The sequence below is a fragment of the Astyanax mexicanus genome, chromosome 6 (assembly GCF_023375975.1).
Source record: "Astyanax mexicanus isolate ESR-SI-001 chromosome 6, AstMex3_surface, whole genome shotgun sequence".
Lineage (NCBI taxonomy): Eukaryota > Metazoa > Chordata > Actinopteri > Characiformes > Acestrorhamphidae > Astyanax > Astyanax mexicanus.
Window position 1 is genome coordinate 35,521,992 of NC_064413.1, and position 19,239 is coordinate 35,541,230.

The 19,239-nt window shown below is 37.1% G+C and overlaps 1 protein-coding gene across 2 annotated transcripts in view; it reads left to right on the forward strand.

The window, feature by feature from the left end:
• Positions 1-19,239, forward strand: part of ascc3 (activating signal cointegrator 1 complex subunit 3) — a 202,395-nt gene that overhangs the window by 98,600 nt on the left and 84,556 nt on the right. For both annotated transcript variants that reach the window (XM_049480038.1, XM_049480037.1), the window contains exons 12-13: positions 2,132-2,308; positions 2,421-2,492. In XM_049480038.1, coding sequence (XP_049335995.1) covers positions 2,132-2,308; positions 2,421-2,492 — 249 coding nt within the window. The remainder of the gene's footprint in view (positions 1-2,131; positions 2,309-2,420; positions 2,493-19,239) is intronic.

Consider the following 19,239-nt stretch of genomic DNA (forward strand, 5'->3'; position numbering starts at 1 on the left):
AATTATGTAGTTAACTAAAATCAACAAAAATGGAGATAAGTGTTTTTATTGGACAGCGATGATTTGCATTTTAAGTCCATATCATACACACCTAATGCATTACTAACAAAACAACTGGCTAATGCTTCAGCGTCTACTTTTATACATTGCTATTATCCTAAAATATACTGTATACTTTAGCTCAGATTAATTGCTGTAATACAACATGTTTCTGGGATGTACGTGTATCAACTCTTTCCCTAATGTTTTGAGTAGTGAATCACTGTAAGGATGTGTGTTTAAAGCTGGATTCTGCTACTTTGCAGGAATTGTGGAAGTGGTCTATGCTGTATTGTTATCTCTGTTCGTTATAGCGGCTATCTTCCACTTTTACTGCTGGAAGACGGCACTTGTGAGAGTATTTTAGCTTTGCTCTGTACCTCTGGGCAGTGACTGGCTGTGCGATATCTAGATTGCTCCGACAGCTACTGCATCATGTTAAAGACCTTACCAATCTCCTCTGTCAACCACACCGCAGGAGCAGCAGAGAGAGAGAGAGAAAGAACTTCTCATCTCTATCTCTCTCTTTTTCTATCTCTCTCTCTTTCTCTCTCTCTCTCTTTCTTTCTCTCTTTCCCTCTCTTTCCCTCTCAGCTCCATTACTAGCTGTATCTCTCCCTGCTCTTTTTTCTCTGTCCCTCTTTTCTACCTCTCTCTAGATATCTCTTAGCTCTGTCTCTCTCTTTCTCTCTCAGCAGTGAGCATCTCCACCAGCTCTCTCTCTCTATCTCTCTATCTCTCTCTCTCTCTCTCTCTCTCTCCTTCCTCTACCAGCTGCCTGAGTTTATTTCTTCCTCTCTTTCTTTCTCTCTCTATCTTGCTAAGCCTCTTTATCTCTCTCTCTCTTTTGCTCTCTGTCTTTCTCTCCCATCCATTTTCTTTCTCAGTTTTCTCAGCTCTTACTCAGCTCTACCAGCTCTCTCTCTCTCTCTCTCTCTCTCTCTCTCTCTCTTTTTTTCTCCCTGTCTCTCTCTCTTTTTCTCCCTGTCTCTCTCTCTATTTCTTAGCCTCTCTGTGAATCTCTTACTTTCTCTTATTTGCCCTTTTTCTCGCTCATTCTCTGCCTTTTTCTCCCATCCAGTTTCTTTCTCAGTTTTCTCAGCTCTGTCTCAGCTCTACCACCTTTGTCTGCATCTCTTTCTCACTCTCATGCAGTCTTTCTCTCAACTCCACCAACTCTCTCTCTCTCTCTCTCTCTCTCTCTCTTTCTCTTTCTCTCCTTCAGCCCCTCAGCTTTACCACCTCTCTCTGTTTTCTCAGCTCTTTCTCAGCTCTACCACCTGTCTCTCTCTGCCTCTTTCTCCCTCTCATGCAGTCTTTCTTTCAACTCCAACATCTCTCTCTCTCTCTCTCTCTCACCCTCACCTTCAGCCCCTCAGCTTTACCACCTCACTCTGTTTCTCTTTCTCTCACTCTCCCAGCTCTATCGGCTCAGTCTCTGTTCCCACTGTCATACAGTTACAGTCTTTCTCTCAGCTCTGCCATCTCTCTCTCTCTCTCTCTCTCTCTCTCTCTCTCTCTCTCTTCTCCTTCTCTCACCCTTTCCTCTCTTTCCCAGCTCATTCTCTGTATCTCTCCCTCTCACAGCTCTCTCTGTATCTTCTTTTTCCTCATCTCTCTCAACTTCCCCTCATCTCGCTCCTTAATTCCCTCTCTGCTGACCTCCTCCTTTCATCTCTCACCTCACCTTTTTTTCTGTCTCTCTGTCACTTTTTGATCACACACACAGTGCATTCATGCAGTTCATTCCTGTAATTGCAGTATGTTAGAGTAGTTTTTTTTTTAAAGAAATGTATTAATGTATATATTTATTTGCAAAATAAAATATAGAAATCATTGCCTGTATTTGTATTAAACTGAATTACAGTACAAACCATGCAATGTTTTGTATGTTACATGCTGTGTAATCGCATGCATTCTTCAGTTCTGTTTTTCAGCATTCATAGCATTAAAGTTTGATCATCATTAATATTACTCAATTATTCAGTTTTTTTTTTTTTTTTTTAGTAAAGTCTAGTTTCTATAAATCTAAAAATCCCAAATGATATTATTTGATGGGCTGTTCAGTGCTTTATATTTTGTGTTTCTGCAGGTGGAGTCGACTCAGAGTATGATCCGTATTCTTGGACTGTCTGCAACTCTACCCAATTATCTGGACGTGGCATCCTTCCTGCATGTGAACCCCTACATTGGCCTCTTCTTCTTCGACAGCCGCTTCCGCCCTGTTCCTCTTGGCCAAACTTTTGTGGGCGTTAAGACCACTAGTAAGGTAATATTAAAAAACGCCAAGGCTTACACTTCATTCTAATTAAAGATGGCTTACTGACAGATTTCAGCAGCAGAGAGGAATGAGATATCATGAGTGTGATTTCTGTGTGCAGATCCAGCAGCTTCATGACATGGAGGAAGTTTGCTACGACAAAGTCTTGGAGCAGATTAGAGCTGGACATCAGGTATTGTGTTTTTTTTTGTGTGTTTGTGTTTTTGTGAGAATATGAGAGAGAGAGAGAGATCTTATTTTGTATCCAAGCCATTTAGTGAAGAACTGTTTTTCCCTAAATTTTCTTGCTTCTTGTCACTTTAGAGCACAGAAAGAACGTACAGTTTTCAAAGTTGAACAGCTCTCACAACATTCAAAAAGTAATAGTAAAGTAGAATGAAAAAGAAACTGCTAATATTGACCAGTGTTGATATTCTCTCCACTGGATTTATCAATATCTATGAACAATTTGAGTCTAAAGCCGTGCTGGTATTTTGTGGGTTCATGTTTTGACTAACAGACAACTCTAATATGAGAAAATCTGTTCCCATCTGTGGATTTATTCTGGTCTGCCAAAAATAACTAAGCTGTCACAAAACTTCCATTTGTGCTTCTGCAGATCTGGCCAAAATCGTAAAAATTTACACATGAAACATCAGCATGGTTTAAATAACATTTTGAAAAAAATGACCCAAATCTTCTTGCATATAAGTAGCAAGATGTGCACCAAAAAAAAGGAAATATAATGTACTATTAAGCCCCACTCTACCTTTTTTTTAGAGGTGCAGTAGAACGCACAAATCTAGTTGTGGATGCAACTTCCAATATGTAAGTTTGGTTTGGGGTGAACATTTCCAAATGTATTAAAAAATACATTCCTCAGAATGAAACATGCCAATTTTTTGTATTATGGTAGCTGTGTGAGGGGAAAAATAAAAAACGATCCAACTGTACTCTTACTGGCTGCAAACATCACTGCAAATTCTCTCAGGAGCAACATAGAAAAGCTTTGTTTTTAGCACTGTAAAAAGAGCTCCTTGTTCTTGTCTTCTTCTTCTGTATTAAGAAAACAAGGTTTTCTTTTATATACAGTATATCTGTAATTATTTTCAGCACTTACTCCATATGTCGCTGTGGCCTTGGTGTCGAAAAGGCATGGTCACAAGGCAGAGTTTGCATGGCAATCCTTTTTACAGTAACTATTAGAGTCTGTTGGTGATACAGTCACTACCAGTCTTACTAGTTAACCACTAATGTATCAAAGATGCTTTTTCAACACTGCAGCTTTCAATATGGCTATATTGGCTTTTACATGGGTGTTTGTTAAATTTGGCAGTTTAAATATAACAAGACAAAACTGTTATGAAATAGATTTTGGTATTGGCCCGATCTACAGCTCTTTTTTTAATTAAATTTAACACAATTCACGACTCTGACCCTGATTCTGTTTGTGATCCAGAGATGGACATTTTCTACTCCTGGACTAAGACATTGTAGATCTACTCAGCTCAAATAAATACTCTAAACCAAGGAGTCAGCTTTTAAAAACACTCTTGTAGATATTCAGTTATCAACTCAAAAGTGTAAAAGTACTGTTTTCAAAACTACTTAATGTAATTGGGGAAAAAATTCCATTATAAACAAAAGCTTAGGTCACGCCACTGGATGCTATAGTGCAAAACATACAGTACTGTGCAAAAGTTTAAGACACCAAAGCAAATTACTCTAATCCATTTATCTCAGCAATATGAGTGTTTTTACCTGAAAAAAGCAGCACATATGATTTGAACAGATGCAAATTAACATACATACAGTGAAACGTAACAAAGAATTCACATTTTTTACTAAGTATGTTTTATCATTTGAGCCAAGCTGAAGAACAAAGTGTAGTTCCAGATTCCAGATATACATATACTGTTCCAAACCAGGTGTTGATATGATGAGAACTAGAAACAACTCTATTAAACTTATATGAGGAGAGATTAGGATATGTTTCAAGGAAAACAGTGCTGTGAAAGCACTGCATTTTGTAAAATTGCTGTTTGTATTTATTATAATACTAGTGTTTTACTGAGCTAATAAACACTTACTTCACAGATAAGAAGCTTTTTCTTTACTTAAATTTCCACAGGCACCTAAAGCATTTGCACAATACTGTATATGCATATATTAGAGGTTAGATCGGGCCCAAAAAATCCAACCCGACCCAGCCCGAGCCTGTGCACGTTCTGCCCGACCCGACCCGACCCGAACCATAAACTATCATTATGAGCCCGACCCGATCCGACCCGCCCCATAAACTGGCTGTTTTCGGGCTGTTTGAATGAGCGAAATATAATTATGTTAAATAACACTAATATAGAAGCATAGAAATATTATTTAATTAAAATTATTTTTAAGAACAGCTAAACACAGTGCTGCAGGTCAAACGCGGAGGAGTTCACGTGCGAGAGAGAGAGAGACACAGAGAGAGAGAGAGAGAGAGAGAGAGAGAGAGAGAGAGAGAGAGAGATTTGCGTGTTCTGGTGTGAGCAACTCACAGGTAAAGGTTCTCTTTTATCTCCTCGTGCTCATATTCTAGTCCCATAAATAATTCTGCAGCTCCCTCAGTGTTTTCTGTCGTATTTTGCGGCTAGCGCAAGCGCTTACAACTAACACCGCGGGCCGCGAGGTGCCGCCGCGCTTGTGCCGAATCCAACTCGGGCCTAAATCCGACTCCCGCTTCGCAGACAGAATCGGCACAACACCCCCGCTGTACAACTGCGGGAGTGAAAACAGCGCTTATAAATAAAATATATTAGTTTCACTTTCAGTTTTCGTTATCGATTTCGGGTCGGGCCTCGGGTCAGGTCGAGTTCGGGCAGAGAATCTAAGCTCTAGCATATATAAATGCATATAATGTTTTATTAAAATGTTAATGTGGAAAATGTATGATGCACTACGCTCCCTGTTTCAGTCCGATATATGTCCATTGAAAATGAATGTATATTAGTACAATGCAAATATATTAAATTAAGTTAAGTTCTTTTTAAGTTAAGTCTCTGCCACTAATCATCTTCACACTCGACTACATATACCTCTTATGTTCTTGCTGGAGTGTGGGCGTGGCAAATGCAGGTGCTATGGATTGTGTATAAACCAATAAGGTGATATAATAGAATTTGTTTATACTTCTTATCCAACCACAATTATATTCTCTCTATCAGGATGGAGAGATTCATATGGATAGGTTTTTTGAACAAAAACAAGCGGAAATGAAATAGAAGTAACAAGGTTATTTTTTTTTTTATGTAAGGAGTAGAAAGTTTAGATAATTAAGTGAAAATGAAAAGTAGAAGTAAAAAGTTGTCTGAAAAATAATTACTCCAGTAAAGTATAGGTAATATATTTTTTTCTTCTTCTAAGAAAGGCAACAAAGTATTTGTACTCCCTGACTTGACAACGCTAACCCAGTTTACGTTCTTGTTACCACGTGAAGTATTTTTTTGTATATATTTTTTTTTACAGTGTAGGTGCATGTGTAAAGCTAACAGTGGAAATGAAGAGTAAAAAAAAAAAAACTTAGTTTTTTCCTCTAATGGTTAGCAATTTCTATCCAGTGTAGTGCACAAACTGTTGTATCTAATGGCTTCACTGTCCACCAAAGTCATTTGCCCTGAGGACTGTTTACTTCAAGATGTTTCCTGAAAAAAATGCACAAGAAACGCTGCATTAAAGGTCAGCTCCTGCCAGCTTTATGTTCTTTTTTCTCTTTTTTTCTTTCTTTTTTCGGTCTGGGGGAGGGAAGTATGAAAGCGCTGGGTCTGGATGTGTCCGTGGTGGGGTCCAGAGGCTGCTAATAGCTTATTAATCAGACGCAGAGTGTCTCAGTGTGTTCTCAGCTCTGGAATTCTGCCACTGAAGCTGTGCAGCAGCACGACGACCTCTCTGCGCCGGGGCAATTTGTGCCCTGCGCCTCTTGCTGAACTCAATTTCACAATCGCACAAATCACTAAACAAGAAGGCGCTTACCCACCACATCCGCACTGACAGAGCTATCTGTGCGCCTCCCTCGCCTCACTTTTCTCCTGCTTGATTTAATCGAGGATTTGTGTTGCTCTCTAATTTTTTTTCTCCACTCTTCTGCACAATTTCCAGTCCACTGTTAGTCTTTGCCACTTCTTGCTGTCTGTGTCTCCACTATCTCACAATAGCCAGCAAGCTGTAGGATAAGGACACCCTGCTTTTGGGACACGAAGAGCCAGACGCTGCATTTCTCTTCAAGGTGCCACTCATGAAACATTATAGGTGCACTGACCTTCCAATTCTATAAACATGACCTCACACACATAACTGCGTTTAGGTCACCCTGTATCGACAGGGACCAAGAAACTAAGCAGTCCTTCCTGTCCAATGACAACGCGGAGGAGAACACTGCTCTTGTGGTGTTGCATCGATGGTAATCGAGCACACGTCCCCATGATAGAATGCAAGCTTCTTAGCCAATTATGCCACTCAGGAGCCCTTTAACACTTTATTTTCTCACTCTCACTGCCTGTTTCTGGTGTTAAAGGCTTGTGTAGGATTAAATCCTCCTTGTTGTCTTGTTTAAAATGCTGGATTTTTGTGGTGTAATAAATTCAAGCTCATGAATGTGCCATAATTTTGAGTTTGAGGATTGTTAAAAACCTCTGAGAACAGTGTCTGTAGTAGAACATTGAAAACTCGTAATACGAGTGAGTGTTTCCATAGTAATACTAGGGCTGGGAGGTTAATCAAATTAATTTGTTTAATCAAATTACTGTTTTAATGCGATTTTCAAAGTGGGATAATCGAGATTGCATACTAATATACATTGAAGCTGCCAGAGGGATTCTCAGTAGATAGATATTTGCTTTTTACTTTTTTTCAAAAACAAGGAGGTTGTGCAATATTTGCACCATGTTTAATTTGAAAGCTGCATGGCAGATTGAAGGGGTCTGCGTACTATTCGTGAAAAAAAAAAATGAAATCTGAAGTAAACGATAAAAACAAATCAATAAAAAAAATTATTTAATCAGTTTACAAAAACTGATGTTATTTAAGAACTAAAAAAAGTTGTTATTTAAGAACTAATAACTGTACTCGTAATTGAGAATTGATAATATATTTAAAGAATATCAATATTAATGTTCTTTTTATTATATTGCCCAGTCCTAAGTAATACCTGAAAATGGGCAATGTGACAATATTTAATAATATTGTAATATGATTTGTTATCATGATGCACATTATGCTTAAGTGCTTAAGGAACAGTATTTACTTAATTGGGTGAAATGTCAGGCAATACAAAAAAACTGTACTAAATAAGTGTACAAATTGATACAGTTTTTTATCATGTTGCACAACCGTAGTAGTAGTAATAATAATAGTTAACCTTAGATATTTAAAACTGTAAGTTCACAGCAGAAGGCAAAACCATTCACAGTTTTGAATGCAGGTGATTTTGCAGTATATTTATTTGTCCTGACATTCTAAAACATTTAAGCAATTAAAGAGCATTTGCTTTAAGATTGATACGGTTTATTATAAATTAAATGACTTAAATCGTTATTTATTTTCATTAACTAAAAAAAAATGTTTTTTTTAAATACCAATAGTAAATTATTTACAGTGTGTTTAAAAAGGCAAAAAAGGGGCAAACAGTGCATTTGTATGTCAAACTCTGTTTCCAGTGATGCTTTCACACCTGCCACCTTTGGTCCAGACCTTCCAGTGACTCTGAAGTTCGCTCCAAACTAAAATACAACATTATTAAACATTACTTTGGGGACAATACACACCTGGCAGTAGGCATGGTACCAATAGGTTCATGTTTATCTGCTCTAGAGTGTCCTGTTCTCTCGGGAGACTAGTGATTAGATTAAATAAGATGGGTTTGTGCATTAGCACATCTGTGTCAGCAATGGATGCAACTTAAAATACAGTAGCTCAACTCATTGATTAGAATGGGTGTCATATATTTATATTCAACATATTGAAATATCATGTAGTTCTTTAATGCACTTACAAGTTCTTTATTGCACTTACTAATTCAATGTGGAATCAAATCTAACCAGATCAGATGCTGACAATGTACCAGTAACCAGATCATAAACCTTAGTTTCAAATTTCATATAGACAGTTAGGAAAATCGCACTTGTGTTTTTACTGTGAACATCTCCAAATAACATCACTGTAAACTAATTGAAACTCATATTTCAACTGATTAATGAAGCATGATTTATGATATAGATAAGATAGGTCATAAAGCTTCAATGTCTCCATGCATGTATACGGTGTTTACTGTATCTGAGACTCCTGCTCTCCACAGTGTGTGTGCACATGTGATTGTGTGTGTGTGTGTGTGTGTGTGTGTGTGTTTGTGGCATTGGCTTGCTTGTGTGTTCGTGCGTGTGTGCCTGCCCCTCATGCCCTTTCATCTCCCACATTCACACACTCAAAAGAGAGAAGGAAAGCTGTGTATTCAGCCATCTCTTCTTCTGCCCATCTGCTCTGAGTAATGAGCTTCCTGTGTCCTTCTGCTTCATATGCGGAATTCTCAGCCACACACACACACACACTCTCACACACACACACTCACACACACACACACAGATATGTGCACACAGTAGCTACACATTGCACATTATACAGAAGCATGATAATCAGTTATTTTTCAAAATGCTCAATAGGCTCTGGTGATGCAAACTTGATATTGAGATCCTGCAGTAAACTTATAGCTGGAGTCCCAGAATTCTTCTGAAGCGGCTTATAGAAAAGACCTTCAGCTTATGAGTACAAAGCACTTTTTAATAACATTTTGTTGAGCATGTACTAATAGATCCTCCGTTCCTAATAACTCTGAGACGGAATATTGCAACCTTGCCTCTTGGCTTTTAGAAATGAAAAAGCAATGATGTTCTGCATTAAATAATCAACATTTGCTTTCATTGCTACAAGTGCACAACAAATGTGTGTTCAATTCAAAGTTAATTAACTTGATTCATTTAATTAGTACTAATGCTATCTGAAGCAAAGATGTGCCCCAGCCACTGAGTATTTCTGCATTTCTTTTTGCCCAGTGATTCTTATTAGGCCCTACCTTGATCCTGACCAGGAGATAGCAGATACGAATTTAGATTATTTATCTAGAGCTTAGCCAATACAAAAAATCGAGCAATATTGACAATTTTGCACAATAATACTAATTGAGTAACAGCTTTAGAATCATATGACCTTCGAACCTCCATATGATATACTATAAAACCATGTTTGCACTTTGAGATATTTTGTTATTCAGTGATATACAGCTTTGGAGAACAATAAGGCACCACTTAAAATTATGAGTTTTTTTTATTTTATCACATTGAAAACATCTGGAATATAATCAAAAGGGAGATGCATGATTACAAGCCATCAAACCAAGCTGAACTGCTTGAATTATTGCACCAGGAGTGGCATAAAATTATCCAAAAGCAGTGTGTAAGACTGGTGGAGGAGAACATGCCTAAATGCATGAAAACTGTTATTAAAAATCAGAATAATTCCACCAAATATTATATTTCTGAACTCTTAAAACCTTTTTTTTTTTTTTTGTAAACAGATTTCTTTAGAAGTCAGCGATCCAACATGTCAAAATATTAAGCGTATAAACTGTTGGCAAGAATTTACAAGGGTTATAATTCAATATGTCATAATATAATTGTAAAAAAAATAAAATAAAATAAAATAAAATCTAAATGGTAAAACATGGTGGCGGATCCATCATACTTTGGGGTTGTGCTGCCATCAGTGGCTCTGGAGGAAGAATGGGTTCCATGAAATCCCAGTAAATCTTGGATATAAATATAGTCAGTCTGAAGCTGAAAGATACATTCCACAACAGGATATTGATGATAATACAAAATAAAATTAAAAAATGAACTGATGCTTTTGGGCTAGCCTATACATTTTCCTGACTAAAATATCAAAATCCTCATGAGACCTGGCAGTTCCTTTTTGTCCAAGCCTAATTTATGCAGTCTGTTCAAATTCTACTGTACTGTCTAGAGTACATTGTGAGAATCCCAGAGATTTCACTTACCAAATAGAACACAATATGGTGGACATCAAAGATTTCACGTTAATACCATAATAGTCAATTTGTTTCTTCAAAATGAGATTCCTAACTTCAATTTCAAGGTCAGATCAGGTCATTTTAGCCTGTTAGCTGCTTGGGCAGAAACATCTGGTCTTCTAGTTAATCCAAATGACCAGTTTTTAAGAAAAAATTCAGAGCACACAAACCTGCAGGTGATGTTTAATCACTGTGGAAAGCCTCTTATTGTTTTAATTTATCTTTCTGTTTTACGCTGATAAAATAAAAAATAAATAAATAAATAAATAAATTAAAAAATCCACATTCAAACACCTTCAACACCATTACATAATCCCTGAGTTTTAACAACAATACCCAAGACCCGATGTCCAATACAAGGCACATATGATAAAAAAAAATATATAATATGTGAAATAGATTTTAAACAAGCTGTGCTGTGAGACAGTCCAAGAATATCTCACAACCCAATGCCTTCTGGAAAGAACTGAAAAAAAGGGTAGTATAGTACATTTTAGTGTTGATGTAGCTCTGCCTGCTTTATCATGACATCATTGCTGTGAAGGCAAAGTCATATCAGGGCTTGTGCAGTCATGCGGTGCTGATCAGGCCTGTCTAGTTTTGGCATTTTTCATGCAGCATTCGTCTGTACGCTTTCAGGATTTTGCACTAAAAAGCATCAGGAAGAATTAAAGACTCCCCTGAGGCAGCTGTTTATTATTTTGCCTAAAATATGCATACTTTGCACTGAGAAATCTGTACATTTCATTGAGCACAAATCTTTCATATTGGCGTGTTTCTGTAATGGAGACTTTCCAAACACTGCTGCTGTTTTCATTAGAGCTGGTTAAGTGAGTCTTTATAGAGAATGGACGTCTTCAGTGGACTGAATTCCAGCCAACAGAAAACTGTGCTACATTTTAACAGTGGATATGTAGTGTTTACATGCAATTTTGCAAGCCTGTACCATGAATGAAATGGAAATAGAGTAAAATAAGTAAACAAACAACAACAAAAAAAATACAACACTGCTATCTAGTGTTTTTATTTTAAACACAACTCAAAATTAACCACTTTCTCATGCCAATCTTTTCCCATAAACTAATAATTAAAAATAAATTGTTTTTCATATTGATACAGTATTCCAAAATATATGCCAGTACATCTATATAAGTTGTTATTTTCTATTTTTTACACCCCCAATTAATGATGCCCTCTCTCTAGCAAAAATTTGAGTAAAATTAGGTTTTTCAAACAAGAGCTGTAGACTGCTGTCAAGACAAAATAAACAACACCTGGCTACAATAGTTTGAACTGAAAAATCTGTACAAATCTTTCAGTAATGGAGACTTTATCCAAACACTGCTGCTGTTTTCATTAGAGCTGGTTAAGTGAGTTTTTATAGAGAATGGACGTCTTCAGTGGACTGAATTTCTGCCAACAGAAAACTGTGCTACAGTTTTACAGTGACTATGTAGTGCTTACATGCAATTTTGCAAGCCTGTACCATGAATGAAATGGGAATAGACTAAAAATAATTAAAAAAAAGAAATACAACACTGCTATCTAGTGTTTTTGTTTTAAACACAACTCAAAATGAACCACTTTCTTATGCCAATCTTTTCCCGTAAACTAATAATTAAAAATAAATTCTGTGTTCTTCATATTGATACAGTATTCCAAAATATATGCCAGTACATCTATATAATTTTATATTTTCTATTTTTTACACCCCTAATTAATGATGCCCTCTCTCTATCAAAAATTGGAGTAAAAATTAGGTTTTTCAAACAAGAGCTGTAGACTGCTGTCAAGACAAAATAAACAACACCTGGCTACAATAGTTTGAACTGAAAAATCTGTACAAATCTTTCAGTAATGGAGACTTTCCGAACACTGCTGCTCTTTTCATTAGAGCTGGTTAAGTGAGTCTTTATAGAGAATGGACGTCTTCAGTGGGCTGAATTCCTGCCAACAGAAAACTGTGCTACATTTTTACAGTGGATATGTAGTGTTTACATGCAATTTTGCAAGCCTGTACCATGAATGAAATGGGAATATGAATGTATTAGCAGATATTATCATAATTCCTGCACACACAACCCAGCATTTGTTCATGTTCCATTAATCAAAGATTTACTTTTTTTTTTATAGCCGATATTTTATAATGAGTAAACCATGTCGTACGAGCAGAGTGCAGAATGAGGGAGTTTGTGTGGGCAGAGCAGGCCCTGCTTCTATTTTATATGCTCATGCAGTTGTGAAAAACTGAGAGTTTAGGAGATTATGTATGTCTCCACTATATCTGCGAGTTTCAGGCATGATGCCAGAGCTCTGTAGAGGGGAGCATCTCTCTCAGCTTGATATTAAATTGTCAGAACTGCCTGTGACATATATTAATTTCATCTGGGAGCATGATGGATGGAATTTTCTTTATGAAATACCCCCTTTAGCCCCCCTGTTGGGACCTGGGCCGGCAGACAGAAGGCAGACGGAACTTTAATAAGCTTAGGAAGAATCCAGTAGCAATTGTAGCCTGTGCGCCCTCACAGCTTTTCCACGATAAAAAGACCCAATAAATAATGTTTGTTACAGAGGTCTCGTGCCCTCTGAAGTCATTCTTTACTATTCTAGAGACTCTGACAGAGAAACAGAGAATAAAAGGAGGGAAATGAGGTGAAAAATCCTAGAAAGAGATGAACGTAAATAATTTATCAAATTTATTTGCATTGATTTGTTTCTCCGTTTCTTGTTATTCATCTTTTCTTTGTTTTCTGGGACAATGTTTGATGTGTTTTTTTTTATTTCTAATTTTCTCCCGTTGCCTCAACAACAGGGGGGTGAGGACTAGCACACACAACTTCTCCAACACATATGAAGCCAATTACCGCCTCTTTTCAAACATCTGCTGATGCAGTATTGGCGAGTAGCATCACAGCGCACTCGGAGGAAAGCGCAGCGACTCGGTTCCGAAACATCAGCTCACACATGCATAATGCTGATTGACATCACCCTTTGGAGTGATGTGGGGTGAAAGCGCCATCTCCCCACCCAGAGAGAGCAAGGCTAATTGTGCTCTCTCAGGGCTCCGGCAGCTGATGGCAAGCTACATGAACAGGATTCGAACCAGCGATCTCCCGATCATAGTGGCAGCGCCTTTGTCTGCTGGACTTTCCGTTTATTCTGTTCTTAAGAGGAATACTCCCTTTTATTTATCTTTATGCTTTTAATCCAGACGTTTTTTTTTTTCTTTTTTCTTTAAGCATACGTTTCAGTATTTTCTTCAGGTGTGTGGCAAGGATAGAATTACAAACACTGATCAACATCCAACTGTGTGTGCAAGTTAAAACAAGTTAAAGATAAAATATTGCCTTAGTGAAAGTAGAAGTGCTCCATTTGATCCTACACTACATAATTATAGAAAACCATGATTAATAATTTGCTCTAATTTCCTATTATCATTTTAATTTTCTTTCCTAACCAACTCATTTTAGGTGAAAAGATTCTATTGTCACACTTGGTTCATTTTAATTATAGAATATAATTCATAATTCATGAGTTTGATGTCTTCACAAACTGGCTGTTTTCGAGCTGAAAGATTCAAACTGAACAGGGCTAGCATAGTAACATTAGCTGAGGTAACTTATGTCTTAGCATTTGCCTTAGCATTTGTATCTTTACCTAAAGACTAGTTGCTTTTTTCTGTGTAAATTATTATTATTATCTTGTGATGGACCTTCTATGGCTTTCTGTGGTCTCGATATAGCTTTAATTGAATTGTAAACTACAGTAAAAATGCTGTGTGGCACATTGTGGCGAGTTGTTTTGGGCGGAGGCATTGAACACTGTTGGGACAGACCCAGTTCTCTGGCTTGGAGTCACGTTATAGAGTATGTATATATATATATATATATATATATATATATATATATATATATATATATATATATATATATATATATATATATATATATAGCTGTGGAAAAAATAATGAGATACCAATGATGAGTTTCTTTGATTTGACCAAATTGAAAATCTCTGAAATATAATCGAGAGTAAGATGGATGATTACAAGCCATCAAACCAAGCTGAACTGCTTGAATTTTTAAGTTCATCCAAAAGTTATCCAAAAGCAGTGTGTAAGACTGGTGGAGGAGATCATGCCAAGATGCATGAAAACTGAAATTGAATATGAACTTGTTTTCTGCTTTATTTGAAGTCTTAGAGCTCTGCATCTTTTTTGTTATTTCAGCCATTTCTCATTTTCTGCAAATAAATGCTCTAATTTTTATATGGAATTTGTGAGAAATGTTGTCTGTATATAATAAAACAACAATGTTCATTTTACTCAAACATTTAGCTATAAATAGCAAAATCAGAGAAACTGATTCAGAAACTGAAGTGGTCTCTTAATTTTTTCCAGAGCTGTATATTTGTGTTCTAAGTGTGTTCTAAGTCTCTAAGTCTCACCTGATATAAACAGTAATCCACATCATGTAGGTGTTCTTAACATGTTCTCAATTTAGCTGCTCACCAAGATGAGATTAAACCTCATAGAAGCACTGTATATGTAATATGTTTAATTGAATCGACTTGGAATCTATTCAGGTTCACCTTGCCGTCTCCTCAGAGATGGTGTATGGATCAGTATTACTGACCTCACCGCTGAATGAGTAAGTGTTCATATGAGTGTCTTTGAGCCTTGTGGTTCTGTGGATGAGTCAGCTGGGTGTTCAATTCTGCTTTAGGGCACTGAGTGTCCTCCACCTGACAGGCATAGTCCCACCGAGGCCTTTGGTAGTGATAGGCCCTTTTTATGAACAAAGTCACAGCTCAGCTGATTCAGGAGATCAGTGCCCTTCTCTTGGGCTGTTTAATGGTGGAGAAAATCCCCACTAGAAACATGGTGATGATCTGTGTTACTCAGAACATTTGATAAGAGCTGAATTTATCTGTACACAGTCTCTTAAGAGCAGTTTCAATTCTGGACTGGAAGTCTGAAGAGGAGAGTGAAAGCCCTTGAGTACTGGGAGTTATTGTGTACTGAGTTTATATTATATTAAGTCATTTTGGAACCTTCTGTGCTAATATCAGTCCGCACTCAAGCCATCCTGTGTGAGACTATATAATAGTGGAGCTCTGTGAAGGCGGGTGGAAATTTACTTTGCTCTTAACTATAATTGCCACTTTAGCCAGAATGTGTCCTATAGATTTCCCTGATTCTAAAAAGATAGAAATTAAAATTTCAGGTGTTCTCCTTAGCGCAGATTTCTGTTCATGCCCTCATATTTTTCAGTCTTTTTCTTATATTTGCTTTTAGACTATTTTTAAGGCAAACAGACCATTGCACCCCTTTTTGATTGTTTTTATTGGAATTCTCCAATATAAGTATTGTAAGCTAAAGCAGATATTTGGTATTTTTATATGTGAATCATCTCATTGAACTTACTCCAGGTACGGTGGCTGAACATTTTAAGGCATTATTGTTACACAAGTTTCTTTTGGTGCTTTGCATTAATGACACTGTGTGTCATCGTCTCAATCAATGTTTTTCTTTATTTTCTTTATTTCATTCCAATATTAAAGACATGAAAACAATTAAGGGACACATATGGAATTTTTTAGTAAACAAAAAAGAGTTTGTCCTCCACAATCCTCTGACCTAAACCCATCTGAGATGGGTGATTTGGGATGAGCTGAAGCTTCACAGCTTTAAGAAAAAAGCATCAACTATTGTTCAGCACCTCCAGAAACTCCAGGATGCTTAAAACACTATACCAGTTGACTCTTCCTGATGAAGACACTTCAAACCACAGCATTGTGTGTGTAACGGAAATACACCATAGAATGTATTACCACCCAGATTGGACAATGCAGTGGGCTAGAATTGTCTGTGTGAACAGATAAATGACTCTGGCAGAAATTAGATCTGTATTTAATAACAGAGGCCCCAAAAACATATCGTACAGGTCAGTTCAAAATCTATTTTAGCTTCCACAGGACACTATTACTGTTAAAGATCCTGTCCCATGACTAATATATCTTATATTTTAATATCCAGCTCCTGAAACAAATAAGAGACCACTTAAATATAATGAGTTTCTTTGAATTTATCAAACTGGAAACCTCTGGAATATAATCAATCGGATGATGAATGATCCAAAGCCATCAAACGAAGCTGAACTGCTTTAATTTTTGCACCAGGAGTGTCATAAAGTTATCCAAAAGCAGTGTGTAAGACTGGTGGAGGAGAACGAAATATGGATGAAAACTGTGATTTAAAAAACAGGATTATTCCAACAAATATTGATTTTTGAACTCTTAAAACTTTATGAATATAAACTTGTTTCCTTTGCATTATTTGAGGTCTGAAGCTTGGCACCTTTTTTGTTATTTCAGCCATTTCTCATTTTCTACAAATATATGTTTTAAATGACAGTATTTTTGAGAAACTGTGTTCGCAGTTTTTAGAATAAAACAACAATGTTAGTTTTACTCAAACATATACCTATAAATAGCTAAATCAAAGAAACCGATTCAGATACTAAAGTTTTTTTTCCAGAGCTGTATTTTGATTACCATTAAAAATAAATGTCTGCTTATGACTAATAGCTTCTGATAACATTTCTAAAAAATCATCTAAAAACAGAAAATATTGAGTCCTATTTTAACATATCAGTGCAATCTGTGTGATGCTTTTTTGTTTGTTTATTTGTTTTCAGGATCGTTCTGCTTTCCTATGTTTTTTTTTTTCTGGTAATTTTTTAATAGCCCTCAAATGATATTCTGTATCCTTAAATCAATTTTCCATGCTGCTGTTAAACTCCTCCTAAATGGTGTAGAAAGCAGTAAAAATTAGGCTTCTTTGCTGATGAATTTCCTCCCGTTGCAGTCATCTGGAACCATATCGTGTGGCTGTACAAATGTCTCCATGGTGCGCTCTTTAGCAATGGTGGACTTTATAGTAATGCATGAAATTAATACCTAACTTCTATCAGTCTTGGCTTCTGTGAACTTTGGGTAACATTTCATCTTTTTAATTGGACTGAATGGATGAGCATATGTGAAACGAGGGTTACAGTGCTGGTGTGGAGTTTGAGAGAGCTGAGGCTTGTTTGCAGTCGCGGGGCACGGAGCGCCTCCAATGGGTCAGCTTTCCTCTGAGCCGCTCTCACAGACAGCTGCTGGCTCATCCACATGCAGCACCGCCTCAGCTACACATCCATGAAATCCCTTATGGCCGAGACCTTTTCCTCTGTGGTTCTCTTCCTCCTTTGCTCTTTTAAAGACAGCAAGGTGATCTCCACAACCGTGACCAAGATTAGAGCTTGTAGTCCCAGAGAAACCTGGCCTCCGGCAGAACCGTTGCATTCAGGCTTCGGTGAAGTGGTGGTAATGATATAAAGGAAGAGTAACCACTAGCTCATCAGCTGGGAGGATGCTGTCTTGTACTTAGAAGTGAATGTCTCAATGCCTTCTGTGTGTGTGTGTTTGTGCACAGAAACCAACAGCTTTGTTCTACAAGCTCTCTCTGTTTACTCAAGCCTGAAGGCCAGAGAAAACACACGCTTTTCATGGCTGTGGAGCAATTAAACATCATTGCTGGCAGAATTGTTCATGGACATGGTGCATAATGTCACAAAAGGCGTCACTAAATTTTATGACCTTCATTGTCCCTCATCCCACACATACACACACATATACACACACTTATACACACTCAGAAACACACACACACACACACACACACACACACACACACACAGACATGACTTTGTCACTGTTGTTAGCTTAGAAAAGCAGCTTGTAGAACAGCTGCTGGAGTCTCTTCAAGATCTTCTCTTCAGATGAGCTTTTTCCCTTTCTCTCTCTCTCTCTTTCTCTCTCTCTCGATGTTTCCAGCACAATGAGGAAATGCAGATTGCTGTGGGCGGTGGTGAGAAACGTGTTGGCAGGTGTTCAAGTATGTGTTTGGGTGTTTTTGGAAGGCTGTCCTTAAATTAGCAATCATGAATTAATTAGTTACCAATTATTGTGATAAACGCCAAAGTGCTGGGTCTGTTTCCAGGTACTGACAGAGGGAAAAGAACCCAAAACAAACACATGGTTTTTCCACATAATAACAGTGCTCTGCCGTGTCTCCACAGCCGAGCCGCAACGTCTCACTTGGTATTGCTCCAACAGAGGAACAGGAGAAAAAATGAAATGTAAAAAAATTTTGGCCGCCCATTGAATGACTGGTCATTGTTACAAATGTATTACCATATGTGTTGCTTTATTGTTACCATAGTTGTGACACTGTTACTTTGTTTCATACATTTATGCAAAAGGAAAAGCAGCACTGTGAAGCTAATTTATCCAGATATTAAATAAAAAAATACTAATTAAATAGAGATAAAATACACAGTAATATCACCCTCTTTCTACAGCCCTCTGTCCAAAGCCACTCCCCAAAATGCAGAACCATGCTTAGGAAGTCACACAGTGGGGTGGACGTTAAATATGTGAAAGATGATGAAGTTCTTATAACTTTAAATAAACCTCACTGTAAAACCTCCAATTCAAAGAAATAGACTAAACCACTTACTTAAAACTACAATGCGTAGACAATATTTATTTTCCTTGTCATCACAGTATTAGATTTACTGATTTAAAGACTCTTTAAAGTTCCCTTTCCCCCTTTAAAAAATACTTTTTTTTAAATATGCATTTTTGTTACTATTTACAGTAGCTAATGTATCCTGAGAGAAGCTGAATGCATACATTTTAGTGGTAACTTGGCATTGTTAATACTCATGTTATACTTGCCTGTTAGATGGAGAATTGTTCTTCACTTTTTCAGTCG